General features: G+C 45.8%; 3 protein-coding genes across 3 annotated transcripts in view; 1 reads left to right on the top strand and 2 right to left on the bottom strand.

The window, feature by feature from the left end:
• LOC142496097 (V-type proton ATPase 116 kDa subunit a 4-like) overlaps positions 1-5829 on the bottom strand; it is a 115180-nt gene extending 109351 nt beyond the window's left edge. Inside the window, exon 1 of the mRNA XM_075602498.1 lies at positions 5711-5829. The gene's annotated coding sequence lies outside the window, so the exon portion shown is untranslated. The remainder of the gene's footprint in view (positions 1-5710) is intronic.
• The window catches only part of LOC142496096 (V-type proton ATPase 116 kDa subunit a 4-like), a 48337-nt gene extending 42494 nt beyond the window's left edge, over positions 1-5843 (bottom strand). The window contains exon 1 of the mRNA XM_075602496.1: positions 5711-5843. The gene's annotated coding sequence lies outside the window, so the exon portion shown is untranslated. The remainder of the gene's footprint in view (positions 1-5710) is intronic.
• Positions 5844-9090: 3247 nt separating this feature from the next.
• On the top strand, positions 9091-11953 carry TMEM213 (transmembrane protein 213). The gene is made up of 3 exons (XM_075602494.1): positions 9091-9227; positions 10815-10862; positions 11222-11953. The coding sequence occupies exons 1-3, from the start codon at positions 9167-9169 to the stop codon at positions 11389-11391; spliced, it is 279 nt and encodes a 92-aa protein (XP_075458609.1). The 5' UTR covers positions 9091-9166; the 3' UTR covers positions 11392-11953.
• Positions 11954-20502: the final 8549 nt, after the last annotated feature.

Genomic DNA, 20502 nt, shown 5'->3' with positions numbered 1-20502 from the left:
AACTAACATTTTAGAACAAAATTAAAATAAATATATGTAGCACATGGTTCCCCCCCCCCCCCCCCCTTCTGGGAGATTTAGTCTTGGCTATTGCTAGGTGTAGTGCTGGATACCTGTGAGGTACAGGAGAGCTGAGGTACCTGCGATGGTGTGGGGGAAGACAGGCAGACTTTTAGGGATTCCTCTGGTTCTTCTTCTTGGTGACAGCGCCTCCAGACATAGGGGGCTTCAGCAAGGCTGAAGGGGTCCCCACTATGACATTCCTTACTCACAATACTCCCTCCACACAGACTGCCGCGGAGCCAGAAATATAAATGAGGATGATCTTTATTATAGCAGCCACTGCGATGTTGCTACAGCGAATGCTTTAGTTGGTAAGGTAGATCCCTGGCTTCTGGATGGTACTGGCCTGCTGGTAATAGTGAGGCCTCCCTGGATTAGGTTAGTGCCTCAGCCCATGAGGGACTGAGCATGTCTCTCTCTCCCAGCCGGGAGGAGAGCTCAGAGCTCCTACTCCATGAGGAGATAGTTGGAACCCCAATCACAGACTGAAGGACCCACCCCTACGGGGCTGAACTTCAGTCTATAATTTAGGTACTTCCTACTTGTAGCTCAAAGAGGGAGGGCTCAGCACATGCACCGCCACTCCGTCACTCAGGAAGTCAGCATGAGAAGGGGGAAAACCCCATAGGACAGCCTGCCACTGTCTGTGTCTTACTAGAACTTACATTACAGGGTTGGTAGAGAGCTAGCTGGACCAGCCACTGCTCTATATATATTCTTTATTATTACTGTTTATTTATTTTCTAAATACGTTTTCACCTATAGAACAAGTCACTGTCCTTCACTTTCACCCCAAGGAGGGATTGCCCCTTTACCCCCACAGTGTGGTTACTAAAAGTACACTAGGAATTAGAGTAGAGGATAAGCTCCACCCAGTGGTGACACAGCATACTATGTCATCAGAGGTATAAATGAGTGGAGCACAGAATTCTGGGAGCGAGTCTCAGCATGGCAGAAGAAGAGAAGCTTCAGGGATTATAGGTAGGGAAGATGTTCCCCAAAGTATAAATTTAGGTCAAGCCCCCCTCCCCCCCCCCTTTATTGTATTTCACTGTCCCATTAGTAAGGATTCTTTAGTATGGCCATATTAAGTAAGTGCATGTCCCAAGAAAGGGAATGCAGACATGTATGTATGTCTTAATTTATATAGCGACATTAGTGTACATAGCGCTTCACAGCAGTAATAGATGAGATAATCATATAAATAACACATAAAGGGGAGAAGCGCTTCAGACATAAAAGTAACATTTAGGTAAAGGAGTCCCTGCCCCGAGCAGCTTACAATCTAATTGGTAGGTAGGGAGAACGTACAGAGACAGTAGGAGGGCATTCTGGTAAGTGCGTCTGCAGGGGGCTAAGCTTTATGTATCAGGTGTATAGAATCAGCCACCGAGATACTCATATGCTTCGTTAAGCAGGTGTGTTTTAAGGTGGGTCGGTGGATAGATAGAGAGGGCGCTAGTCGGATATTGAGGGGAAGGACATTCCAGAGGTGTGGGGCAGTCAGTGAGAACCGTTTAAGGCGGGAGAGGGCTTTAGATACAAAGGGGATAGAAAGAAGACATCCTTGAGCAGAACGCAAGAGTCGGGATGGTGCATAGCGAGAAATTAGGGCTGAGATGTAAGGAGGGGCAGAAGAGTGTAAAGCTTTAAAAGTGAGGAGGAGAATTGAGTGTGAGATGCGGGATTTGATAGGAAGCCAGGAGACGGATTTCAGGAGGGGAGATGCTGAGACAGATCTAGGAAAGAGTAGAGTGATTCTGGCAGCAGCGTTAAGGATAGATTGTAGGGGAGACAGGTAAGAGGCAGGAAGGCCGGACAGCAGGAGGTTACAGTTATCGAGACGGGAGAGAATGAGGGCCTGAGTCAGAGTTTTAGCAGTCGAGTAACAGAGGAAAGGGCGAATCTTTGTGATATAGTGGAGGAAAAAGCGACGGGTTCTAGATACGTTTTGAATGTGAGAGGAGTGGAGTGTGACCCCCTAGGCAGCGTGCTTGCGGTACTGGGTGTACGATAGTACTTCCAACAGTGATGTGGAAGGAGGTAGTAGGGCCAGGTTTGGGATGAAATATGAGGAGCTCTGTTTTTGACATGTAAGGCCTCGAACATGGTCAAAAAGACCGTGCTGAGGCGCGCTGATGGGAAACATTATCCTTATCAGCGCGGCTTTAGACGGCCGCTTCCGCAGGCGTGCGGAACTTCAGCCGACAAGCCAATTTAAGTTTTCCCGCTGAGGGAAGCGCAGGGCCGGTAACGTGACTGCCAGAAGCCAATGGCAGTACGTGACGTCGGCGCCGGTGCATGTCTTTATATAACGCCATTAATGTACATACCGTAGCGCTTCACAGCAGTAATACACGTGACAATCATATCAATAACAAATAATACAAATAACAGATCATGGGAAGAAGCGCTTCAGACATAAAAGTAACATTTAGGAAAAGGAATCCCTGCCCCGAAGAGCTTACAATCTAATTAGAGCTTACAATCTGTGACTGCAGTGTTCCCCAGCATGGGAACCTTAATAAAGATTGAGGTTGCAATGTACACTATATAGCACACGCACTTCCACCAGTAATAGGCATAGGACGTTCTGTGTAAAGAGACATTACGGAGAAGGGAAAGACGCGGATATAAATAGCAGGACATTGGCCCGTCTTCCACAGAGCGAAAATCACAAAGAACCCAAATACTCAGCAATATTTTGCAACATTTTCTTTGCAGTTCACTGAATGTACAATGAATACATGGCAGATGTGACAATATAGTAAGCATTTTGCTAAATAAAACATTGTTATAGAATTAAAAGCATGCAGACTTTCCCTTGAACGAGAATATCTTTGACTCTCGTGAGTCCTTTTTGAACCCAGGTATGGGAGAGCGGGTTTTCAGTGTAAAAAGGAAGAGAGGGGTCCGAGAATAGGGGTTGCATGAGGGAAGGGGTACCGGTTAGTTGAAACTTGGATTTGAGGGAGTCCCAGATATTGCAGGCAAAAGATATCACTGGGTTCTTGAAACCCTCGGGTGGTCTAGACTTTTTGTTGAGCCAGAGAAGATTTTTTATTCTGCATGGGGAACAAATCAGATCCTCTATCTCGACCCACCTCCTTTCGGTTGGGTTTGAATGCCAGCTAACAAGTTGCCCTAATTGAGCTGCTCTATAGTAGTTTTGTAAATTTGGAAGAGCTAAGCCTCCTTCTGTTTTGGGCTTGTAAAGAATATCTTTGCGAACTCTAGGTCGCCTGTTTTGCCAGACAAACTTCAAAATTTTCTTCTGAATATTATTTAAATCTTTCTGGCAGATTTTAACCGGGAGAGTTTGAAAGAGATAGAGGAGTCTAGGTAAAATATTCATTTTAATAGTAGTTATTCTCCCAAACCAAGATATTATGTACGGGTTCCAAGTGGCTAAGTCCTTGACTATCTGGTCAAAGAAGGGTTTAAAATTTGCGTTGTATAAAGTCCCCCCATTCGCTTCCCTGCAAACGAATCATGATATCCCCTCTTCCGATTTTTTCAGATTTCTCCAGGTTAGACATTATATCCAATCAGCCTATAAATTGAGCCAACCCCATGCTTTAACCCTGTTTGAGGATTGGTGTTTACACCAGCCCCACACAAAGGGCATCATCTCCAGAATTTATCAAAGTCTATCCTCTATCAAGAGCAATCAAACCCCCGACAAATATATGGTATCCTGGGAAAAAGATCTTAACGTCTGTATAGATCTCGATACCTGGAAAGACATATGGGAAGCTGCCTCCAAAAATTCATCGTGCGTTGTAATAAAAGAGACTATTTACAAGTTAATATACAGATGGTATATGACTCCTGCCAGATTGCACTCTTTTCTCCCAGGGGTCTCCCCACTTTGCTGGCGTGGTTGTGGCGAAGTGGGAAATATTCTGCATACTGCACCGACACACTTTATTCGAGCAAATACCCGGTATGTACCTGGCAGATACCTGGAATGCGCCGCTCCTCACCTCTGACAAGCCCCGTTGCATTTGCCTTCCCAGCCTGGGTTCATGCCTGGCTGATGGGCGGCTGATCTGTTAAATGATAATGATTAGGATTTAATAGGCTGCAATGCTTCGCGTGTCTACCAGATGGCATAAATTCATGAATTGTAATGCAGTATATATATATATATACTGTGCAGTATTGCAGCCAGCGGGAATAAAATGCTTCAATCCCTGCTTGGAAAATAACTCAATGCACTCGGGCAGAAAACAGTCACAAACCTCAATACACCCGGGTATACCCGAATTCGTGGGACTAGCCAAGCTCGAATAAAGTGTGTCGCCAGTGTATATTCTGGTCATGTCCCAAAATCCAACAAACATGGACGGAAGTGTTCACCTTAATACACAAGATCCTAGAAATCACTGTCCCACATGACCCAGTATACTGTATATATTGTTATTCAAGCCAATAGCCAACATCCCCCAGAAAAAAGCTAGAGTACTAGCCCAAATGCTAAATGCCACACGGTGTACGATTGCCAAAAATTGGAAACAACCTGCCCCCCATCCTTAAACCAAATAAATAATAAAATCTGGCATATATAGTTTATATGGAAAAACTCTCAGCCTATCTGAATTGCTCTACCTCGCGATTTTCTGAGATTTGGGCCCCCTGGTTTCGCCATGCAGGTATATCCCCATATATAGATTAGAATACTCGGAACAGAGTGATACATGTGGTAAATAATTGTTGTGTACAATGCTATATTTTTGCAAATGCTTCCCCTCCCCCTCCCCACCCCCCCTTTCTATCTGTTATATGTTTTGTTTATTCTTATTTTGTATGGAAAAATGCTCAATAAAAAATTTAAGTAATAAAAAAAAAAAAGCATGCGGATCTCCATTTTTGTTTTGCATTATTAATTAATTTAAGACCTAGCGTCTTGCCCTTTCCAACACAATTATTATTATTTTTTTTCATTTGATGCTCTGTTCAGGGGATATAAGAGTTTGAAATATTAAGTGTCTGGGTGGATAAAATGGGGCTCTCACCAGAGTCCAGAGCAGTCAGAAGCTAGAGATTAATTCAATGAAAAAACAAGATTTTTGACACAACAAACATTAAAAAAAAAAGGAGCAGGATGCGACTAGGAGGCAAAATACTAACATTTATAGGAGTTAAACTCACATTGGGCTCCGAGAGGCATTGTTGCTTTAAATCTGATTCATATAATAAAGTGTTACAAAAACCACATGATAAATAATAAACAGACATGGGAATTTTGACTATTAATTATTGAGATTTTTGTTTCAATATGTTGCAGTGCTGCTGTATCATATTGCCTTGAAGTGGGTGAACCCCATTTAAATCCCAGGGTCAGCTCCTTGTGACCAGTGGCTTTTTCTCACTGTGCCGCAGGCCGAGTGTTAGCTCTTTGGAACAGGAACTCGTTGAAACTATACAGGGCCCAGCATACTTTCGCTATTCTAGAAGAAAACATGTTGCAGGCCCCGAAGGCAGGGGAGGGGTTAACCATATGGCAGCCACGCTATTAAATTACACAGCAGGATTTTACAACCCCCCATAAAAAAAAAGTAATAAAAGCAAAAACTATACAGGATAAGAGACAGGTAGCAATCCCTGCAGATAGCATAAAGGTGTGTTCTCAGGTCACACTTACCTCTTCTTGTTTCTCAGTCCTCCCCTCTCTTCTCTCTCAGGAGGGTTTGGGTATTGAACTTGTTTCCTTATCCCTGAGTTTTTCCCCTGCTCATGTGAGCACCTGAGCACAAAACTAACCTGCTCCCCATCACAAGGGTCATTAAGAAGGTTTATGTTGGTGTAAGCTGAGAAGAGGCGGTTTGGGGTAGGGTGGAGTCACCTGTGACAGCCCCCACTAGTCCCCAGGACATGGGGAGAGAACGGAGAAGTACCTGACTGGTTTCAGCCCCCTCATTTACTGCTGCCCTGTGTTGTGTCAGCAATGCTAATGTTGCAGGTAATAACACAACAGACATGTTACCCTGCACATCCACCTTACAATGGGCAGTATAAGGGGGTTAGGGGGTATAAAGACTTGTTCACTCTAATCTCTCTGCAATCTCGTAACCCCTTAGCTGCCAGAAAGGCCTGCAACTCATTGCTTCAAAATGTGTGGATAGATTGTAAGCTGTGCGGGGCAGGAATTCCATTTCCTATCGTGGGCTTCTATGTTTGATGCACTTATTGTGTTATAACTCCTTGTATTCCGGTGCATGTTTTGAACAGCGCAGCGTACATTGTCCCACATGTTTCAAGGTAAATGTGGTGCAATTCTATGGCCAAAACTGCACCATACACATACATATAACACGCATACATATCATACATACAGATACATATCACACGCATACATATCATACATACTTATACATATCAAACACATACATATAACACGCATACACATGCACATCATATATACATATCAAACACATCCACATCACACGCATACTTATACATATCATACGCATACATATATACATATCATACGCATACATATAATACACATAATACGTATACATATCATACACACACTATATATATAAAATATACAGTATATATAAAATATATATGTGTGTGTGTGTGTGTGTGTGTGTGTGTGTGTGTGTGTGTGTGTGTGTGTGTGTGTGTGTGTGTGTGTGTGTGTGTGTATTTATGTATATAGATATCACACAAATGTATATATTGTTTATTTAAGTACTTGATATAGATATCACACAAATGTATATATTGTTTATTTAAGGACTTGATATAGATATCACACAAATGTATATATTGTTTATTTAAGGACTTGATATAGATATCACACAAATGTATATATTGTTTATTTAAGGACTTGATAAGCTCAGAGGCTGCGTGCAACTCATTGGGAGTATACAGCCGACCGCAGACTAGGCACCTGCTGCAGATCTAACACAATGTACAAAAATGGCCATTTGTACGAGTCCCAGGATAATAAGAAACTGAAACCACTGTTTTGGCAAACTAAACACTTTTATATTTATGGTCTTAGAACCAGAAACAAGTCTTTTAAATAAATCCAGTGCAAATAGTGGTTTGTAAATGACAAAGTTTGGTGGGAGAGGCTCAGTGAGTAAAGACACTGACTGGCACTGAGATTGCTGCAGGGGAGCCTGGTTCAATTCCTGGTGTCGGCTCCTTGTGACCTTGAGCAAGTCACTTTATCTCCCTGTGCCTCAGGCACCAAAAACATAGATTGTAAGCTCCACGGGGCAGGGACCTGTGCCTGCAAAATGTCTCTGTAAAGCGCTGCGTAAAACTAGCAGCGCTATACAAGAACATGCTATTATTATTATATTATTATTATTATTACTCTAGCACTGTTATATTAAAAGTGGTTGTACTCTGCATCCCCTATTCCCATCACACCTAGTTGTGCCCCACGGAAGTCAAACGTGGATGCTTACGTGGCCGGAGTCTGCAGACCGGGTCGTGAAATGTTCAATGAAGTTTGGGTTTGCAACCAGTTTTGTTTGCTTGAAATAAAAATGTGGCTGAAACAGCATAGCTGCCGCTCTGTGCGTGGGGTCAGACTTCAGAACAAGGGGATCCATTTACTGGAGTGTCCCGGCTGCAAAACGGGGGCAAAAGCAGAACCAAAAACAGCAGCAGATTTAGCAAAGAAAAGGAACGTCACTGAAAGCGAGGCGAGACGTTTCCTTTGGGGAATCCGGCGCAATACTTTTTCACGGCATTTTTTTCCCTGTCCAATTTTGCACCCAAACAACTTTAATAAATAACACAGACAGAAGTTATTTTAAAGGTGGTTACCACCCTCCCCTCTCAGCAGGTCACCTTCACCGCCTTGTACGCACCCGCACACACACACACACACACACACACACACACACACACACACACACACACCCACACATCACTTGTGTTTAGCAAACAAAGAACTGGTTCGTCCCAATCTGCTCGGACAGCAGCGGCTCTCCCCAGCCTGTGCAGGTCACAGACTCAGCAGATCTGGTGTGAATCGCTTACAGACATCTCCCTCACTGAACCCTCGCATCTTATCCGTGCCTTACTAACTACCACCCGGCATCCCTCCTGCCGTCTGCCTCCGGATTAATAGAACGTCCCGTGTTCTCCGGTATGGTCAACATTCTCATTCTCACTCGCACCTCTCTCACACCTTGGCCCCTGACTTCATGGACTGTATCGCCCCCCCCCCCCCTGCTGGGATTGAGCTCAGGGCTGCTGATGGTGGGGTAGCCCTGGGACAACTGTCCCAGGCCATGTGGCGATGGACCGAGTCCCCCCTCCCTTCTCAACAACCCCAGGCCAAGACTATAATCCTGGGTCCCGATAGAGCTAAATGCAGATGACCCCAGCACAGGGTCACTGAGAGGTGCAGCTCTGCCGGTTCTTTTATTTTACAGGTATGTGGGGGGGGGGGGGAAAGGAAGAAAACGTTAAATATTACAGGAAACTAAAAGCTGAAGAAGGGACCAGTGAGGGTGGAAACGTTGCACACTTAGGGTTGCAAGGTGGCCTCTCCAAAAATACTGGACTCCATGGTGAAAGGTGCGTCAGGTCACTATGTCCAGGGAGGAAAATACTGGACACATGTCCAGTATTACAGTACCTCTCATTTTTTACTGTACAGAGTATCCAAATACAGGACAGTCCAGTTCAATACCGGACACCTGGCAACCCGAGGTACACAGTAAACTATTTGCTGGTCTGATTAAGGTCCTCATGACCACTATCTTTTCTTTATTAGTCTACTCTTTATTTCTAATGTTAGTAAATGTGCGCAGTCTGCACAGCGCTGTAACTCATTCGCTGCCAGCAAAGCAGTGCATCACTGGGGTTAATCAATACACCGGAAGATATTATATATAAAACTTCCTAGTTGCTCCATTAACCCCATCCCTGCTGGAGAGACCCACGGATATCTCAGTATGACTCCTTCCCCGGGGAGACTTTGCAAGGTGAGTGTTGGGCGGAGTTTGCCTCACGGCTCAGCCCCGCCCCCTGATGCTGATGTGACAGGTAGATATCCCTGTGTGATTCTGAGCAGGGACAGTCACATCCACCCCCAGCACAGGGAGCCGGTGCAGTCCTCAGCATGAAGACCTCTCTGTCCCTCCTCCTGCTGCTCCTGTCTGCTCTCGGTGAGCCTTCCGCAGGTAGGATGCGACACAGGTTGTTGGTGTTAATCATTGCTATTACCGTTGGTTAACATTGTCCGTCCTCCCCACTGCGGGCGCTGCTTTGCTGACCAGAGACGCAGACACGTCATCTCTCACTGATTTTCTGAGTCTCGCTTCTTTTTTTGGCAGCAGCTTTACATAGATAAACCGATAAAAATCTAAATATTTCCATTAATGTTAATTATTTGCCCAAACCCCCCTTCCATCAATATACCAACATATGTCTGATTCTTTTACCCCTGTATTGTGGAAGCAGTCACCTGTATACAAAATGACCTGTATACGGTTACTGTAAGATTGGGGTATATGGTCGTCACCAATCTTTCGTTAATACCCAGCCACTTGAGAAACCAATCTAGCCACTAGTGTAACTCGGTACTGGTTAACCCCCGTTTCTCAGGGAGTCCTGTTCATAATTCACCAAAAAAGATATCATTTTCTATTTCTATTTCTTGTTAGTAAAGGCTCCAGTCAGAGCTAATCAGTTTCCCTATCAAGTCATCCTCTTTCAGTTTTCAGATAATAATAATAGCATGTTCTTGTATAGCACTGCTATTTTTATGTTGCGCTTTACAGAGACATTTTGCAGACACAGTGCCTGCCCCGTGGAGCTTACAATCTATGTTTTTTGGTGCCTGAGGCACAGGGAGATAAAGTGATTTGCACAAGGTCACAAGGAGCTGACACCGGGAATTGAACCAGGCTCCCCTGCAAACTTGGTGTCAGTCAGTTTCTTTACTCACTGTGCTGTGATGCAAACGTGGGCTGGTCCTTGGCAGAACCCCAGGAGTTAGGTTATTTTTAGATAGCATCAGCCACAGAAGCTACAATAATAATCTCCAGGACAAATACAGGGCTGAAGGAACATGTTAGTGGTAAAATCCCTGTCTTTGAAGTGGGTGAACCCAGTTTATATCACAGCGTCGGCCCCGTGACCTTGGGCGTCACTATCTCCCCGTGCCCTAGGCAACAAAAATAAATTGCAAGCTCTCTGGGAGAGGCAGTGTTTGTGCCAGCTAAATATTATGTACAGCTCTGCGCACTCAGTGTATACAAGAAACATGCATTGTTATTATTTATTATAGCTGTGCAGTATAGTAACTATAATGTACTATATATGGTAAGTTAGGTATATCAGTGGAACAATTGGTGCTACTCTGGAGCAAACATAAAATGTGCAATGTATCAATGCACAAAAATTCTGTTGCTTTCACCATGGGTTTTTTTTCCCATTGATACATCGCTCTTTTTTTTGCCCCAGAAACGTACCACTTTTGCATATTTTTTCAGCTATTTAATCAACGTTTATAAGGATAAAACCAGCCGGGGCTTGGGGTGCCAGCAAAGCAATGTAACACACAGAGCAATAAGCTGCAGGTCCCTGAAACAGTGACTGACCCTCCCACGTTAACCAGGGAAGCCACGTCCAGGCTATTAAATAGAACAGCTGTATTTCAAAACCCAGAGTGGATCTAGGAGTCAGCGGCATTAGGAACCCAATGTGAACCGTGCTCCCTGTTTCTTAGGCTATTAGGTCAATCAGTTTTCCCTTTTCTCTTTCAGCATCTGGCAACACGTCTGAGACCGAAATCAGCTTACTTCAGTGTCCCAGTAAGAAACCCATCTCTATGTATTAATTAGGACCTACCCATATGGTGCCCACATCTACACATGTAATAGATAGCAAGGGTTATATTGTATATGATTTAATTCAGAACCATCCATCAGGTCAGGTGGAGTCCAAAAGACATATCTGTCCTGAACAGGTTACTGACTCTACACTTTTTGTTTTTTAAAGAGATCTTGCGCTTTCCAATGTTGTTGTGTTTTTTTTAAATGTGATGCTCCACACAGGAGCTAAAACTGAAAGGTTAAAATGAAGCTCTACCCAGAGCCCAGAGCAGTCTGCAGGTCACCACAGTAGGAAGGGAGTTTATGCTGCTTTTATCTCCTGCCTCCTTCTCCTGCAGCGGAGGATATCTGCAGCGTGGCCAGCAAGTGCTGCGTGCCGGGAGTCGATGAGTACGGCTGGATCGCTGCCGCCGTGGGATGGAGCCTCTGGTTCCTCACACTCATCGTGTTCTGCATCGGCAAAGTGATGGACCTGCGTCCGGACGAACCCAAATATCTACAGGTGTAAGGGGAAAGAGCCGCCCTGCCCATCACCAGAACCCCTCTCTGCTGCAAGATATAAAGCAAAGCAACATTGCAACAAACGGGTGGAAATAGTCCACTTACAGTATGTTCTGTACAGGCCAGACCCGGTTAGTCCTAATTTGGCAGCTTTTGGGGGTTTCGGTATCAAGACAAAACTGGAGGAATTCGGAGGCAAAGAAATCGCACCAGATTTACCAGAGAAAAAAAACTGCATTAGGGCAACGGGACTTCCTCTCCAACATGTTTTGGTCAATGTGTGCCTCTGAATTGCACCAACTTTGCCTTGATACGCAGACCCCTTAATCTCGACCGTGCTCAGCGTAATAATACCATCTTCATTAAAGCAACAAGGATAACGGGCACCTTAGATCCCGTCCACACGACCGGTCCAGTATGCGCCATGGGGTTTAGCACCACTTAGTAGACGTATGGTAGCGTCCGGCTTTGAATTCTGATATCTCGTCATATTGAATCTGGGGGAAACGGCAGATGTGTATATGGAATAAAGAAAAGGTGTGTGCCAAGCACACGCATTATCAGTGAAACTTCTGTGTGTTCTGACTGTCACAAGTGTTTCATGCCATCAATGTCATAAACATGAAAGTACAATTTGATTGATAATATACAGTGATGTGTGACTGAAGGCGCGTGCTGGGCACATACCCCTTATATTATGTATATGTGTGTCTGTGTATATATGTGTGACTGAAGGCGCGTGCTCGGCACATACCCCTTATATTATGTATATGTGTGTCTGTGTATATATGTGTGACTGAAGGCGCGTGCTCGGCACATACCCCTTATATTATGTATATGTGTGTCTGTGTATATATGTGTGACTGAAGGCGCGTGCTCGGCACATACCCCTTATATTATGTATATGTGTGTGTGTGTGTGTATATGTGTGACTGTGAAGTCGCGTGCTCGGCACATACCCCTTATATTATGTATATGTGTGTGTGTGTATATGTGTGACTGTGAAGTCGCGTGCTCAGCACATACCCCTTATATTATGTATATGTGTGTGTGTGTGTATATGTGTGACTGTGAAGTCGCATGCTCAGCACATACCCCTTATATTATGTATATGTGTGTGTGTGTATATGTGTGACTGTGAAGTCGCGTGCTCAGCACATACCCCTTATTTTAATAACTGTACGGATTTTACGATAGTATATAGTTTAGTATATTTCTAATGTGTTATGTGGACAAACCTTGCATTTTGTGCACTTTGGCGTTTTTATTGTGTGTGTGTCCTAGCAAGATATGTGCGGGCCCCCTCATGTCTGTCTCTCTCTTTGTTCTCTGCTCTCTCTCTCTCGTCTTTCTTTTCCCCCTTATGTATTTCTGTCTTGTACGTCATTTTCTCTTTGTGTCTCTTCCTTCCAGTGTCCTAACCCTTCCCATCCCTCTCACCTTTCCCAGCCTGTCTCTCAGGTTGCAGCCTCACGCTGCACTACTTGAGGCCCCGCCCACTGCCTGACCCAGGCTCCGCCCACCTATGGAGGCTCTGCAGAGGCAGGGATTTCCCTCTGTCCTTCCTACTGCATCTCAGGGCCCCACCCCCTGACCCAGGCTCCGCCCACCTATGGGGGCTCTGCAGAGGAAGGTATTTCCCTGTCCTTCCTGCTGAATCTCAGGGCCCCACCCCCAGACCAAGGCCCCACCCATCTGCAGAGGAAGGGATTCCCCTGTCCTTCCTGCTGCATCTCAGGGCCCCGCCCCCTGACCCAGGCCCCACCTATCTGCAGAGGAATGGATTTCCCTCTGTTCTTCTTTCCTTCATCTCAAGCCCCCAATGTGCCATGGCAGAGGGTGGGGGGGGGAAGAGAGCGGCCCCCCAGGGTATAGCTCCGCCCCTGGGCAGGGCCTATTCGTGCAGCTCCGGCCCGCTGCAGGAGCGCACATTCCAGCTGTGGGGAGAGTGTTCCTAGGGCCGGGACCACGGCCCTGATGACCGGGATGTAGCTGATGTGTCTGTGCATGTGCTGAGTACCGGGCATGTATGTGCGCATGCGCGAAATACAAGCAATGCTTCTGCACATGCGCAGTCAGCCACTTCCGTTATTTGTTCCGTGGCTATTTTCCCTTTTTTTTTATCCAAGCGTTTTGTTCCGGAGCGTATAGGCTCTTCCCGGGCGGGTCAGTCCTTGGACTACATTCTTGCTCATTTTGTTTTTCTGAGCATTATATATTCTATACTGTATAAAATATAAGCAACAAAGTCCTCTTAATGTGGACTCTTTACTTGGACAGATATTACCCGTTTTCCTATTTTTAGGTTGTTTTTCTGAGCATTATATATTTTTTATAGATCAACACATGTTCAGGTCATCGTGCACAGACGCTTTACTTACAGATATTTCCACTTGTTCGATTCCTTCAGCAAGGAAATTGCTAACCGCTACCTACAGTACCCATTTACCATTGTTTTAAATCATTATTCATGGTATTACTTCTGAGTTTTTGAGGTGTGTATTAGGCTAAGTCCCCGCTGGCACTGAGCGCGCTCATACTTGGAGAGCGCTCCAAGCATGAGCGCCGCGTGTCCTGCTTGTACGCATGCGCGGGGGAGCGGTATTGCGGTTAGTTGAGCGCGCGGGTAAGTATAGATTTTTTTGTTTACCTAAGTGTCGATCGCGGGTGAGCGTGTGCCCGCGCGCCACGCGTGAATTTACATATATCTATATATGTAAGTCCCCGCCGCATGCACCGCCCGCTCAGCACTAGCGGGGACTTAGCCTAACAAGTACCAGTCTTTGTGTATTGATTCAGTGTGTGATAGAATCACTGCAAGAAGATGTTAAAAGTGCTGACTATTCACTAGTCTTATTTGTATTTGATTTCTGGAATGGGAGAGACTGCATGTTTCAGGGTTAAATCCCCGTACCTGCCAGGTTAAAACTCTCCATTTCACCCACAATAAACAAAAGATGACACCGTTTGTGGAATTGTTTTCACTTGTTTTTTTTGTGTTCTTTTTTATTATTTTGCTCATTTAAAAATCACATGCGCCGGTCCCCCAGCTGAAAGATACAAGCAGAGAGCGTCCCCTCTACTGACCCCCCACGTGCAAATAAACAAAAACATCTACAAGTATAAAAAAAAAAAAAAATCACACCCCGAAAACTCACATCACAACAAATCCCTCTCTCCCCCCCCCCCCATAGTCAGACCGGCCAACACCCTCATCCCAGCATGGAACCTGTACAAAGTGGTTCATATGCAAATGCTTGTGTGGACTTGTTGGCCCAGCAACACAACCCCCCATAAATCACGATGGCCCTTTAACTGCCCGGGAAACTGCTACACATGGACCACTGGTTTCATCTCGCCAAATCGGTGCGGTCAATTCTGCAATTAACCCCATTGTTGCCAGAGGTGCCAGCACATCTAACAATGCAATGATTGCTGGGGAGATTGTGAGAAATAAGTATATACAGAGAGATGGATCATTTGGAGGAGTTTGTTTCCTTCGCTACATTTTTTTTTTTTTTTTTTAAGTCTTGCCCATTAAAGTTGCAATAATCGATCGATTTTATTTCACCTCCTAATGAAGTGACTGCCGCTTTTGCTTTTCATGTGGCCCTGGTGGGCAACAGGCGAACCGTTGGGACTTCACCTGCAGCCCTCCCACTGTCTCTCTTCCCAGCGCCCCAGTGTAGAGGGAGAGATAAAGCTTCTTCCTGCTGCTTAGTAACCATGCCCTGTTACAGACTGCAAGTCCTGTGCCGATCACTGGTTCCCAATGTAAGAGGAGGAACGGGGCAGGATTCATCGGCCTGCAATAAGCAGCTAAGCAGAGAGGGCATTAGCTCCTACTCACAGCTCAACATTCCTTCTGCTTGTGCAATATATACAGCTCAACCCTGTTATAACGCGATCCGTTACAACGCGGATCCGCTTATAACGCGATGTGATTCTTTGGACCCCAAACACAGCGTTATAAGGGGGTTGAGCTGTATATATGTGTGCAGCTCAGGAGGCTGACATGAGGCCCCTTAAGTATCTCATGCTCCCCATCACTGCGTTTGCACTTTACACTCAAATTATTTTTGTTCCTGGCTTACCAGAACCTCTGAGCTGATCTGTGGTTTCCCGACCTCCGATGACCCCCCCGTGTTCCTGATACATTTGTATTTTTTTGTGTGTGCCGGTTTTGACACACAAAAAATTCCCCTAAAAATATGGCCGCAGGGTCACGAATATTAAGTAAGCAACGTCATCTGATGCGGTTACAACTTTCTACTGGCTGCCGGAGCAAGACCTGATCCTGCCTTTTGTGTCCACCAGGACAGTATTCTTACCCATTGGACAGATCTGCTAGTCTTCAGGTAAGCTATAAAAAAAAAAAATTGAGAGTAGCACACACCACTGCTTTAATGCATATATCGCGAGATTATAGAAGAAAAAAACCCCACAATTTAAAAAAAATGATGGTACATATAATTATGTTTCCTGCGTCGTTTAGCAATCAGTTTATTTTTGACGGGATTACACTTTTAAATCACCCATATCCATTTATAAACCCAAACTGAATTAGCCAGTCAGCTTATCCGGAGCCCGGTGCTGATGCTGCACACCCGACCTTCAGATCTACAAAGCTCCATCAAATCACAGCTCATAACGTGCAGTTACCTAAACACAGGAACCCCGAGGGTTAACGCGTCAAAGCTAACGGTATGCAAAAATAATTGTTCTACATCTCGTTCGTGTAGGATCAACATAACATTAATGTAGCTTAATGTTACATTAAGTACGTCTTCGCGTTGCTCCGATGCAGACCCTGCGATAGGCATAACTCAAGGTGCAAAAGAGGACAGAAGAAATAACACTGGAAATAACACAGTTAGCCAACTCATGTCTAACTGTGGAGTTACACCCTGTGAAAGCCCAACTTCTGGGTCTGGAGGTGAGCAACACCAAGTTTAGGTATGACTGAAGTTAATGTTAAGTCCCCACATTAATATTATTGCACTTTTGTGGATATGTACTCGTATTGTAATGCCTTATTTGCATCTCATCACCAACGGCTGTTATAGGTAACGCAATGCTCTGTACTGGGGAAACAGGGCATCACGTTACGTAATAGGCCTTTAAAGATATACTGTTCGGCTTAAAGTGAAGTTGAGTTAGGTCAACGTCACACTAAAAGACGGAGAGTTGTAAATCTGGATCTTAGACTCAGTTTCACGAGGATGGGGGCAATTAGCCATTAAGCCTTCTCCCCTCCTACCCTCGGTAACCTTCAGAACAGCCCCTTGAATTGCTGTAGTAGAAGATTGAGAGGAGCGCACGAACCGGAGCGAGCAGGAAAGGACCCAAAAGCAAGAAAAATTTAATAAAAGGTACTTTGTGTCATGAGACCCATCCAACGCGTTTCGAACATCACCGCGTTCTTTATCACGTTTGATAAAGAACGCGGTAACGTTTGAAACGCGTTGGATGGGTCTCATGACACAATAAAGTACCTTTTTAAATATATTTTTTATTTTGGGTCCTTTCCTGCTCCCTCCGGTTCATGCGCTCCTCTCAATCTTCTACTTCTGCATTCCAGCATTGAAAGTTGCACAGCCAGCCACACCAAGGAACGTGAGTAATTATTGCTACTGGGTTACCTACCAATGAGATTGATCGTGGGTGATCTCGCACTACCCACTACCTGTCTTCAGGAGGACGGTACCCATTATTGTTAGCTGCACTACCACTACTCTACATTTGTGATTATGGATTTCCTTTGATGTTGGTTCTGGCACTATATCATCATTTGACCTGGCATTTGAGCGCTTTGCTACCTCATCTACCTTGAATTGCTGTGAAATGTGTTGCAGGGTCTTCTGTCAGGGAAATTGAATCCTCTCAGAGGAGAGATCTATATATTTTTTTTTAAACCAGTGCAGCGACTTAATTTGAAATGATAAAGCACAAGTCTGAGGTGACCCTTCTCTCCCTTACACAGATGCTTCAGCTTTATAACCTCAGTCAGTGCTGAAGGGGCTTTGATTATAAATCACACTTAGTTTGTTCAATCCCCTACTGTGCTGCTAGCAGTGCTTTATTGCTGTATGGTATAGCACCCAAAATGAACCCCTTCAGTGCTGGAAAGGAAAGCAACATGATGGATTATTGATTTTCAGCACTTAAATGGTAAAGAATGTTTTCTCTCTAGAACTGGCAGTAATAAGGTCTGATCTTCCTGCAACCAGCCCCCCAAAGTTTGATCAGGTTGCTGTTTAAAGCCCCAGATCTCTGTAAGCAACATAAAATGTATATGCAATGAGGTAAAAGCACTCAGCTCTATTACACCTTCTATATTATTTTAACAGTCGTCTCCCAAATAAAAGGTGTGTTCAAAATGTTTGCAAATGTGTCCGAAACTGTGAAAAGAGACCAATAATAAAATATCCGGAATCAACCGCTTCCGCTAGGGAAGGGTAAAAACAAACAAACAAAAAAAAAAAGAGATTGCGATTCTGGATTAAAATTAGCATTTAACCCTTTGGCCTCCCCAGGACGCAGTAGCTATATCCAAAATGCGGGGTGACTCCTCCCCTTCCACCATCACTGGAAAGAGCGATCACGTGACCGCTTCGGAGAAGCCATCGCGTGATCGGAGTGCCGGAGGGGTCTGTGGCACGCTGGCCCCGCGTTCCCTCCAGCAGTCAAAGGGTTACGTGAAAAAAGGCAGCGGCAATTTGCAAAAATAAATAGCATTGGCCTAAGTGGGATTGTGGTTTGAAAGGTTCAGTTCCACTTTGTAGATATTAAACAAAAGCAAAAAAGAAATTGCCTTATTTTTTTTTTTATCACATAATTAATTGTAAAACATTTTAGCAGTTTGAGGTCAGTGAAAAATGTGGAAAATTCAAGTATGAAACGTTGTTACAAAGTGTCAGACAGTGCGTTGTATGTCCGAGCGCCTCCACTACATTGCAACGTTAATAGTGTCACTAGTAACCCATTCGCTGCCAGATAAGGCTGGCGGCTCACTGCCGTGTGTCTCGGGCAGAGGAGAGGGGGTGGGGGGGGGATGTGGGACAGAACCTTTAATGCATTTCAGAACTTCCCAAAATATGAGTTTTCCGACCCATGCAGTGCGCTGCAGATCCCGCTGGCGATGCAAAGGTTAAAGCCGGCACCCGGCTGAGAACCCAGAGTTATTTTAACATCATTGTTACTTTAACTCAGGGGTAGCCAACTCCAGTCCTCAATCACCACCATCAGGCCGGGTATTAAGGATAACCCTGCTTCAGCACAGGTGGCCCAATCAGCGGCTCAGTCATTATGACCTGTCCTCGCTGCTTTCCAGACCCCGACCTGAATGAAAAAGTGTAATCACAGGTGACGGGTTAGGGGGCTGTTCGGTGCCGTAGCTAGATATGGGCGGCCCCGGGCAAACATTGTTTCAGGGCCCCAATAATATTAATACTGACTGCAACTTTTTTCTCCTTTCCCCATCCTCTCTCATCATTCCTCCTCATCACCATCATCAGATTTCCTCCTCATCACCATCAGCGCTTTCCCTCATCCTCATCATCTCTCCCCCTCATCATCAGCTCTCCCCCTCATCACCATCATCAGCTCTCCCCCTCATCACCATCTCTGCCCCTCATCATCATCAGCTCTCCCCCTCATCACCATCAGCTCTCCCCCTCATCACCATCAGCTCTCCCCCTCATCAGCTCTCCCCCTCATCACCATCAGCTCTCCCCCTCATCAGCTCTGCCCCTCATCATCATCAGCTCTGCCCCTCATCATCACCATCAGCTCTTTCCCTCATCATCTCTCCCCCTCATCATCAGCTCTGTCCCTCATCATCATCAGCTCTCCCCCTCATCATCAGCTCTGTCCCTCATCATCATCATCTCTTTCCCTCATCATCATCTCTCCCCCTCATCATCAGCTCTGTCCCTCATCATCATCAGCTCTCCCCCTCATCACCATCAGCTCTCCCCCTCATCAGCTCTCCCCCTCATCACCATCAGCTCTCCCCCTCATCAGCTCTGCCCCTCATCATCATCAGCTCTGCCCCTCATCATCACCATCAGCTCTTTCCCTCATCATCTCTCCCCCTCATCATCAGCTCTGTCCCTCATCATCATCAGCTCTCCCCCTCATCATCAGCTCTGTCCCTCATCATCATCATCTCTTTCCCTCATCATCATCTCTCCCCCTCATCATCAGCTCTGTCCCTCATCATCATCAGCTCTCCCCCTCATCATCAGCTCTCCCCCTCATCATCATCAGCTCTCCCCCTCATCATCATCAGCTCTGTCCCTCATCATCATCAGCTCTCCCCCTCATCATCATCAGCTCTCCCCCTCATCATCATCAGCTCTCCCCCTCATCATCATCAGCTCTCCCCCTCATCATCATCAGCTCTCCCCCTCATCATCATCAGCTCTCTCCCTCATCATCATCAGCTCTCCCCCTCATCTTCAACAGATCTCCCGTCATCATCATCATCATCAGCTCGCCCCCATAATCATCATATCTCCCCATCATCATCATCTCTCTCCCTCATCAGATTTCTCGACCCCCCCCCCGCCCCTCCTCCTCCTCCATGCCTACTTGTGGTAATGGAGACAGGCGCTGGGAGATGGGATGCGGCGGTGGCGGGCCCCGGCCTTAAAGGATAAGCCGGTAGGACAATCAGCACTTGAGGCAGAGCAGGACGGCCGGGGAGGAGAGCGCCCTCTAGCAGCAGACACCGGAAGTAAGAAAGACTTCTGGTCAGACCGCAGAGGCGCTCTCCTCCCCGGCCGTCCTGCTCTGCAAAAAGTGCCGATTCTTCTACCGGCTTATCCTTTAACGCCGGGGGCCCGCCGCATCCCATCTCCCAGCGCCTGTCTCTACAGGGGGGGGTGGGGGGCTGCCCGGGCTACAGCTACGCACCTGGGGCTGTTTGCCAACCACAACTCTGCTGTGCTGGTTTTATTGGCAGGGGTGGGGTTGCAATAAGACCACGTACAGCATGTGTACCATTAACTAGACTGGAGTTAACGCAGGGGCGGCCAACTCCAGTCTTCACTGGCCACCAACAGGCCAGGTATAAGGGATATCCCCGCTTCAGCACAGGTGGCTCAATCAGAAT

The sequence above is a fragment of the Ascaphus truei genome, chromosome 5 (assembly GCF_040206685.1).
Source record: "Ascaphus truei isolate aAscTru1 chromosome 5, aAscTru1.hap1, whole genome shotgun sequence".
Classification (NCBI taxonomy): Eukaryota; Metazoa; Chordata; class Amphibia; order Anura; family Ascaphidae; genus Ascaphus; species Ascaphus truei.
Note: the sequence above shows the minus strand (reverse complement) of the source record. Positions and strands in the feature narration are given on the sequence as shown.